The following is a 9,314-nucleotide window of genomic DNA, read 5'->3' on the forward strand; positions in this document are numbered from 1 at the left end:
AGATTTTTTATTCGAGCTGAATCAGTATTTTATAATCTGCCCCATCTAACGATATTATATCATATATAAAGTTATTAATTTTAGTTTTCAGTCAGGAATGTCTAAGGTGAACGTGACGTCAGAGTAAATATATTAAATTTCACGGATGTTTGATTTCTGTCTTTTCGCATAAAGTGATATTTGACGATCTGACTTTTAAACTTATTGTTTTAGTTTCATGTAATTTTGAAGAGGAAAATGTAGACGTGAAGCTTGTTTCTGTCACGTGATCGCGTTGCCATGGCAGCGCCTCATGTTGCTATTCCCGCAGATCTGCGGTTCGCTTCGCGTCGCTAAAACCTGCGGGGTTTGAATCTGCAGCTGCTGTGGAGCCGATCGGTGAAATAAAGATGGTGAGGAAATATTTATTTTCATCAATAACTTGGTAGAAATCAGCGTCACGGGGCGGTTTGAGGCTGTTAGCATGTTAGCTTAGCATCAGCAGCTCTAACGGTGTGGATGTGCTGTTAGCATGTTAGCTTAGCATCAGCAGCTCTAACGGTGTGGATGTGCTGTTAGCATGTTAGCTTAGCATCAGCAGCTCTAACGGTGTGGATGTGCTGTTAGCATGTTAGCTTAGCATCAGCAGCTCTAACGGTGTGGATGTCTCCGGGTTTCCCACCTCCAGCCGCCGAAGAACCGAAACAAGAAGTCCGGGAAAGGGAAGCCCTCCGCGGGGGTGGACGCTCTGTCCACGGAGGAGATGTCCAAGGACCAGGTGGGACCCGCTGGTTGATGCTAGCGAGGCTAACTGGTGTCTGTTAATCTGTGTAACAGGATAAAAAACACTTCAGTCCGGTTCTGACCAATCTGGACCCGATTCAACCTGTCGGAACCAACATGGAACAGGTTCATGTTAGAGAGGAGGAACCGGGGATCGAACCACCGAACTGTGGATTTACCCTGAACGCGCGCGCAGCTCCATCTGCTGGACAACAGGAGGAATTACAGCTAAAATCTGAACATCTGATTGGTCAGAAAGGCGAACGGAGCTGGTATCTCTGCTGATTTCAGTTTGTACATCAGATTAAATCCACATCATTTTCACCATAATATTCCAAATGTGGGGCTGCACAGTGGTGCAGTTGGTAGAGCTGCTGCCTTGCAGCAAGAAGGTTCTGGGTTTGATTCCCGGTCTTTCTGCATGGAGTCTCCATGTTCTCCCTGCATGGTGGGTTTTCTCCAGGTTCTCTGGTTTCCTCCCACAGTCCAGAAACATGACTGTCAGGTTAACTGGCCTCTCCAGATTCTCCCTAGGTGTGTGTGTGTGTGTCTCTGTGTTGCCCTGCGACAGACAGGTGACCCGTCCAGGTGACCCCGCCTCTCGCCCGGCACCAGCACCCCTCCTGACCCACTAAGGGACAAGTGTGTACAGAAAATGGATTCCAAATGTTATTGTTTCATAAAGTTACGTCATTCAGTGTTTATGTAGCAACAGCCGATTATGATCATTAATTTAAAGTTTCTCTTTCATCTCGTTAGGACACATTTGTCACTTTATATTTATATCAACGTACAAACATAACATGTTTGAATGAGAAGTGATATTATTGGTGTGTATGATTGATAAAGTATTTATCAATCCTGAGGAGAATGAAGTCAGGAGACATAGCAGACCGGCACCTGACTGGATTTAAAGAGCTTCTGTGAGCGCAGTCTGCCTGTAATGCAACACAGAACCAGAAGTTCTGTTAGGATTCAGGTTCATCTGGTTCTGATGAGGCCCGTTTGACAGATTAAAATAGCCTTTAAGCAGGGATTAAACATGTTTTCAGTGGTTCTGGGTTGGACCAGCAGCCGGTCCGGTCCGGCGCGGTCCGGCTGACGGCGTGTCCCCCTGCAGCTGGAAGAGCAGGTGGTGCGGCTGCGGGAGGAGCTGGACCGGGAGCGCGAGGAGCGGAGCTACTTCCAGCTGGAGCGCGATAAGATCCGCGGCATGTGGGAAATCTCCCGGCGGCGGCTGGAGGAGGCGGAGGCGGAGCTGAGGGACGGCGTCCGGCAGAGGGACGAGGCCGCGGAGCGCCACCGCGTGGAGATAACGGTGAGCTCTGACGGAGCATGACCTCTGACCCCGCCTCTCGGTCCAGATCCGTGATCTGTGTCGGGTTTTCAGGTCTACAAGCAGAAGCTGAAGCACGTCCTGTCTGAGCAGCACAACGCAGTGTGTGAGATGAAGACGGACGCCGTCTCCTCTTCCTCGCTGCTCCGGAACCGGAACGGCGGGTCGGAGCTGGATCTGCAGCGGCAGCTCCGGGATCTGCAGGCGGCCGGCGAGCAGAAGACGATCCGGGAGCACAACGCCGCCAAGGAGCTGCAGCTGGTGAGGAGACCACCCAACGCTCTCCATCTCCTCTTCCTCTGCGTCTCACCCTCCTCTTCCTCCTCAGAAGCACCAGGCGGAGCTGATGAGGCTCGGTAACGAGTACGAGCGGCAGATCCACGGTGAGCTCCTCTTCCTCGCCATCCTTCCTCCCCCTCCGTCCTGCTTCATGCTGCCGGTCGGCTGCTTCCTCCCCAGAGCTGGAGATGAGTTTCCTCCAGAGGGCGCACGCCTCGACGCAGGCGGAGGACAGGAAGCGCCGCGCAGCCGTCAGTGAGGTGGAGCAGCGGATGAAGAGCCGCATGGAGTCGCTGATGGAGGAGCATGACAGAGTCGTACGCAAAGGAGAGGAATACTTCTCCCGAATTCAGAGGAACCAGCAGGAGGAGCTGGACAGGTGGAAGGTAAGCAGGAAGGTCTGGAGTAGATCCCACTGGATCCTCTGCAGTAGATCCCTCTGGATCCTCTGGAGTAGATCCCTCTGGAGTAGATCCCTCTGGAGTAGATCCCCCTGGATCCTCTGGAGTAGATCCCTCTGGAGTAGATCCCACTGGATCCTCTGGAGTAGATCCCTCTGGATCCTCTGCAGTAGATCCCTCTGGAGTAGATCCCCCTGGATCCTCTGGAGTAGATCCCTCTAGATCCTCTGGAGTAGATCCCACTGGATCCTCTGGAGTAGATCCCTCTGGAGTAGATCCCACTGGATCCTCTGGAGTAGATCCCGCAATCCTCTGGAGTAGATCCCTCTGGAGTAGATCCCCCTGGATCCTCTGGAGTAGATCACTGTCATCTGGAGTAGGAGTAGATCCCTCTGCAGTAGATCCCTCTGGAGTAGATCCCCCTGGATCCCCTCAGCCCTCCCTCTCTGTTCCAGGGCGAGCTGAAGAAGCTGCAGAACCAGAAGCTGCGGTGGGAGAAGAAGATCTCAGCAGCTCAGCAGGAGAACCAGCGTCTGAAGACGACGCTGCAGGAGGTCCAGCAGAAACTGCCGGAGCTGCACAGACGGCTACAGGAGCACCAGCACTCCAAGCAGAGGATGGAGGTAAGGGGGCGGAGCCAACACCTGGAAGCCGCTCAGCGCTGATGGTGATGATGATGATGATGATGGTGTGTGAGCAGGAGTACCGAGCTCAGCAGAAGCTGGTTGATCAGGAGCTCAGAGACCTGACGGTGGAACACGAGCTGCTGCTGCAGGCCTTCCAGAAGGTAAACCTCCTCCTTCTCCTCCTCGTCCTCCTCCTCCTCCTCCTGACCCCTCCAGGTGTTCCCGGCAGACGCAGCAGGAGCGTGACGAGCTGCTGAGGAGGCAGACGCAGAGCATCCTGGACGTCCAGCAGAGGAGCGGCCTGAAGAAGATCCTGCTGCAGAGGAAGCTGGAGGCGCTGAGCCAGACTCTGGAGAAGAAGGAGGCGCAGCTGAGCGCCGCGTTGTCCGTCTGCAGCGTGGAGCCCACGGCGCGCAGCAACGCCGCCAACAAGCTGCAGGTAAGAGGCCGGAGGGCCGCTCCGCTGGGCGGCACCAGGACTTCTGCACAGGTTCTGATCAGGAGCAGAAACACCAGGAGGAGTTTAACTCAGGAACAGTTATTCATCCTGAAGGGAAACCAGACGGTTGTTCAGTCAGCTGTCTGAGATTTTACCTTCACTGGAGCAGAAACACGCTCAAGTATTTCTGCTCTCAGTACTTCCTGTCTGCAGCCTCCAAACACGGCAGCAGCTCTTCTTCAGCTTCTCTGAACACAAAGTTAGAATCCGCCCTGCAGGAGAGGAGAAGGTCTGGCAGAGGAGAAATCTTCATCCTCCACACTAAACTCATCATTCTGGTTTCTCTGGAATGTTGGAGGCACAGCAGCAAGGAGTTGGTTAGCTTAGCAACAGCTGAGCTGGCGACATTACAGAGTGTTAGCTTAGCAACAGCTGAGCCGGCGACATTACAGAGTGTTAGCTTAGCAGCTGAGCTGATGACATCACAGAGTGTTAGCTTAGCAGCAGAGCTGATGACATCACAGGGTGTTAGCTTAGCAACAGCTGAGCTGATGACATCACAGTGTTAGCTTAGCAACAGCTGAGCCGGCGACATTACAGAGTGTTAGCTTAGCAGCTGAGCTGATGACATCACAGGGTGTTAGCTTAGCAACTGAGCTGATGACATCACAGACTGCTAGCTTAGCAACTGAACTAATGACATCAGTGTTAGCTTAGCAACTGAGCTGATGACATCATTCGCCATCAGGTTCATAATAGTTGAAACTCCTCAGTTTAAAACATGGACTAAAACTTTAAGCTAACGTAGCTAGAAGCTAGTTAGCATGTTGCTACATAAGCTAGCAGAATGGCCTAATTCCAGGTTCTGATGCTAACTAGCAGCTTTCAGGAAGTGAAGGAGTGACCCCGGTTCTCCTGGGACTTTCTGAGTCTGAAACCTGTTTCCAGGAGATCCTGGAGTCCAAACGGACCGCCATGGAGGCTCTGCAGCTGGACCTGGACCAGGGCACCCAGGTCAGTCTACCTGCAGCTTCCTGTTTTCTGTCCTGCAGCCACTGACATCCTGCATGTCTTCCTGCAGCTGCTGCGCCCCCTGCAGGATGATGTGGAGGTCGCCGTTGTCCCACCGCTCCGCTCTCCCACCAGACCAGCCGAGCCGGTTCTAGAGGAACCTGGACTGGACCGCTGGTGACCAGGATGGATCCGACTGTTCATGTTTTTCTGCTGAACTCGGATCAATTCGGAACCAGAAACCTGATGCTGACATCATCAACAGCTTTCTCACCGCTGCGCCTCGATCGCCCCAACCCATCCAACCACTGCTGGCTAGGCCCCGCCCCCTCCCTAGAGCTTCCTGTGTTTAAGTCATCATGAAATAAACTGATGTCACATCTGATTGGCCAGCTGATGGGGCTAGCCCCGCCCCTTACTAATGGCCGACAAATCAAAACGCTGCAAAAAAAAGAAAAGAAAATGAAGATATTCAGATTTGATTTATTTAGTATATTTCAGACATTTTTACATTTAAGTAATTATTTCCAGTTTTATCGTCGTCTTTCCAGCAGAGAGGAACGTTTTGGTCCAACTCGTCGTTGGTTCTGATCCGGTTTCATCAGCTCATAATTTGTTTATTTATAGCAGCAAATGGGAATCTTTGTTTCTCCACGACCCTTCAGATCCAGAACTTTGGTTCTGTTCTGTCCTGAGCAGCTAAAGGAACCAGAACCGGGTGGGTTCTGTAGTCTGAGCCGAACTTAAGCTTCTGTCCTCCAGACCGGATCGACTCGTCCTGCAAGACCAAACAGGAGAACCACCAGAACCACATAAACAGGAAGGTCCAGACCTCCGTGGCTGGTTCCGTCTCAGCCGGTTCCGTGGCTGCTGGACTCAAAGACGCCCTTCTTGAAGAACGGAGAAAACTCGCAGATGTTGAACTTGGACAGGCGGAAAACTCCGTCCTCATCGGGTCTGAGAGGAGAACCGGAGCAGGACAGCATGACCCGGAACAGGTTCCTTAGGTACCGCTGGGGAGACGGGCAGACGGGTCATCAGAACCACCAAAATCCTAAAGCACTTATCAGAAACATTAGCTCTGCTAACACTAAGAGCTAATTGCTATGCCAGGGTTGATAATGAGAATAAGCTAATGCTAAAGCGCTAAGCAGCTAGCCATGTTGATACGTCAGTATGCAGTCTGTCGCCCCCTACAGGATCAGATCTGCCACTGCACTCCTTCCTGTTCAGTTTGTTTCTCTTTTCTCAGTTTTACAGTCAGTTTTCTAACTGTTGCGGTTCGACTTCAGTCAGAAAACAGCAGGACGTTTTATTTACTGTAGATCTACAGCAATGCATTCTGGGTACAGAATAAACATCATTTGCTGCATCACATCTGGAGGCTCTAAACCAGTGTTTCCCTTTTCAGCCCAGCCCCCCCCCAGCCTCTATCCAGCCCCCCTCCTCCCCCACCAAAGCATTGCAGGCTACTTTGCCCTGACTATTATTTTATCATTATTATTACTATCACTATTGTAGATGTTTTGATTTTTATGCTTGTTTCTGTTTTTATCATCAAAAATAATTTCCCAGAGAACAAAAAAGTCATGAGAATAGAAATTATTTTCACAGGCGTCTGAAAAATGTAACAAACATTCAAGTTAAAACCTGTAGGCCTAACAGCCAATCAGAGTGGAGAATATATTCTTATTTTGTTCCATTTTCTAGTGTTAAATATTCCACTAAATGACCAGATTAAAGATGTTCAACATGCCAGTTTAACCTTTGATCTATTAGCAACCGACTGAGCTGCAGCATTAAAACATGGATAGAACTGTAACTACATTAATCAAAGCTCTTCTTCTCTTCAGTGTTTCTGGTGGTGCAGCTCTGTGCTGCCTTCAGGAGAATGGGACATCAGAGCATCATCCATAAAACTTCATGTGGCATTTATTGTTCAAACCAGAGCTTTCAGTGGAAAAACTAAAGTTCCTTTTAATGCCATATGAGACAGAAACATGGATTATATCTTTATATAGACCTGACTATTGATTATAGATTAATAGTTTTACTGGACAGAAATGACAAAGAACAAATCTGGTTCTTAATCAAATCCTAATGAGTCAAAGTGTCATGGAGTCATCAGCCTCATGACATTAACACTGACATGAAAAATAATATTGAAGAAATAAATATATCAAATCTGATTAAAACATAAATAAGTGATCAGTTCTTTACTGTTATGGTCTGTAAGATATATTTATTCTCAGTACTAGATGTGGTCTCAACAAACCCATGACACTAAAACAATATTATTTTACCTTTTATCTGGAAATAGTGTCTGTTTATTCTTGCCATACAGTCTCTGTATTAATTATTGCTCTAAAGGTCTTGCCATACCAGTTTATTCCTCTGTATTTACTTTAGTTTCTTAGTTTATTCTTGCATTTTGTTCTTCATTCATTTCCATTTAGTTTCTTTTGATTAGTTTTATCCTCTCTTGGTTTATTGCTATGTCCACTTTAGTTTCTTTCCTGTTGCTAGATTTATTTTATCGTTTATTCACCATCAGTAATCTTCACTCATCACCTGCTGCGCCTCCTAATCATCATGTTTCACATCATGTGTTGATTTTTCACTGTTCAGCGTCGGATTCTCTGTTTTTATGCCATAATTCACATCTAGTTCGTCGCTCCGTTTCATGTCCCGTTTCTCCTGTTTCAGAGTTTTGCTCAATGTGATCGTCTTTCTTCTTAACCCTTAAGGTGCAGGGCGGTGGGGAAGCGTATCGATGGGGAAAAGGCAGACTGACATAAACCTTTTAAAACAACAGAAACAATTTCTGCATTCTGATTATTGAAATGTAAAAGTGCTGTGTTGTTCTATCAGCCCGTTTCATACCGGACCACTTACAGCTCCAGCGCTATAAAATGAACGCTCTCTATGTGGTATCACCATGGAGGGATTTCTTTATTTAAATGGGTTCATTTTTCAGAGGGATACTCAGTGAGGGTATTGTGATTTCAGCTACCAGTAGCAGGAGCTGAGCTGCACCAAGAAGCTAACAGAAGTTAGCAAACACTGAATAGAAGAAGAGCTGCCATCGATACAGCTGCAGCCAAGCATGATTTAATGTTACACAATACAGTTTTACCAAGTTGCTCAAAGTCTAAACTGGCATTGTTATGCATTTAAGGTGTAAAGTTTACCTTTGACCAAACGCCCCCCAAAGGCATCCCAGCGCCCCCCTTTTGTAAAAATGTCCGCCAGCGCCCCCTGCCGTCCTCTGAACGCCCCCTGGGGGGCGGTACCGCCCACGTTGAGAACCGTTACTCTAAACAATCCATGGGAATCTTAGGATGCATGTTTAATAAAGTTTATAAAAAATTATTTAAAAAACACAGTGAGAGGACTCGTAGGCCCGGTTCCGGTTGCCGGTCCGGTTCCTACCGATCCGTCGTACCTCCAGGTGGCTGCGGCGCTCCGATACCATCCGCTCGTCCCGGTTCCCAAACAGCTTCTTTGGAGGAAACTCCAGCGCCGCCAGCTGGAAAACAAAGACCATCAGAACAGAACCACGATCAGGCCCGGTTCTGGACAAGTTCCATCAGAACCAACGGGTCGGGTTCTGGCGGCTCACCTCCGGATATTTGGACTTTAGGCTCCTGTGCATGTCTCTGAAGCGGCTGTAGCGCCTGAACACGGTCCAGCTGTCGTCCATCACCGAGACCTGATGAAGACACAGCAGCTCTTCATCACTGGGTCGCCCTGCTGGAGGACCGGGCCCAGCAGAACCGGGCCCAGCAGAACCGGGCCCAGCAGAATCTTCAGGGCCTCCCAGAAACGGATAATAAACTTTGATGAAGCAGTTTGTGAAAACGAGTTCAGGTCCAAACGTCCGGATGGAGAAACACAGAAAAGTCATAATATTTTTGCAATCGGATCGGTAAATCTGAAGTTAAATTTAAATTTAGTTTTAAAACAAAAACCAACCAGATTATAATTTTTTCTTTGCTGCATTTTGAACCTGAAAAACTTCAGAACAAACCAAACGGAAAGTTTCTGCCGCCACTAAACCGACAGCAATAAAATCAGAAATATGGAAACACGACTTTATGTCCGCATCGTTTCATAAGAGCCAAAACATCTGCAGCTTGTGAATCTGCTGGTTTTAGTCGCTCCAGGTTTCGTACTGGTTTCACTGGTTCTGCTGGCCCTCGGCTCCCTCAGAAAGCCGTCTTTCCGTTATAATTTTAAATGTGTCGCTTTGCTCCTGCGGTTTCCACGGCGACCTGTAGAAGCGGATGTAAACGTACCTGAGCCGAGCGGACTCACCTTGACCTCGAACTCGAAGTGTTCGTCCTTGCCCTGGCCGCGCAGGACGTAGCGCGGGATGCTCACCCTGACCGGCTCCTTGGCGGCGGCGCAGCGCGTCCCGGCCGGACGCGACATCAGATGCTGCGCAACAAATCACCAAA

General features: G+C 49.0%; 2 protein-coding genes across 4 annotated transcripts; one reads left to right on the top strand and one right to left on the bottom strand.

Annotated features, from left to right (window-relative positions):
* The first annotated feature begins 279 nt into the window (after positions 1 to 279).
* Positions 280 to 6,231, top strand: LOC108166167 (dynein regulatory complex subunit 4-like). Of its 3 annotated transcripts, XM_081612019.1 has the most exons (11): positions 280 to 392; positions 668 to 757; positions 1,883 to 2,080; positions 2,153 to 2,359; positions 2,427 to 2,481; positions 2,558 to 2,763; positions 3,234 to 3,401; positions 3,479 to 3,565; positions 3,634 to 3,843; positions 4,792 to 4,857; positions 4,925 to 6,231. In XM_081612019.1, the coding sequence occupies exons 1-11, from the start codon at positions 390 to 392 to the stop codon at positions 5,033 to 5,035; spliced, it is 1,401 nt and encodes a 466-aa protein (XP_081468145.1). In that variant the 5' UTR covers positions 280 to 389; the 3' UTR covers positions 5,036 to 6,231. The 3 variants fall into 3 exon arrangements, with proteins under 3 accessions (XP_081468145.1, XP_081468148.1, XP_081468151.1); XM_081612022.1 differs by lacking the exon at positions 280 to 392 and having other exon boundaries at positions 667 to 757; positions 1,815 to 2,080; XM_081612025.1 differs by lacking the exons at positions 280 to 392; positions 668 to 757 and adding an exon at positions 1,328 to 1,404.
* Positions 5,322 to 9,312, bottom strand: LOC145553259 (kinesin-like protein KIF16B). Its single transcript, XM_081612060.1, has 4 exons — positions 9,172 to 9,312; positions 8,477 to 8,566; positions 8,300 to 8,383; positions 5,322 to 5,867 (listed from the first exon to the last, which is right to left on the bottom strand). Exons 1-4 carry the CDS (start codon positions 9,286 to 9,288, stop codon positions 5,706 to 5,708), a joined length of 453 nt encoding a protein of 150 aa, XP_081468186.1. The 5' UTR covers positions 9,289 to 9,312; the 3' UTR covers positions 5,322 to 5,705.
* Between the last annotated feature and the right edge of the window lie 2 nt (positions 9,313 to 9,314).

Source organism: Poecilia reticulata, chromosome 1 (genome assembly GCF_904066995.2).
Source record: "Poecilia reticulata chromosome 1, P_reticulata-male-v2, whole genome shotgun sequence".
In the NCBI taxonomy this organism is placed as follows: domain Eukaryota; kingdom Metazoa; phylum Chordata; class Actinopteri; order Cyprinodontiformes; family Poeciliidae; genus Poecilia; species Poecilia reticulata.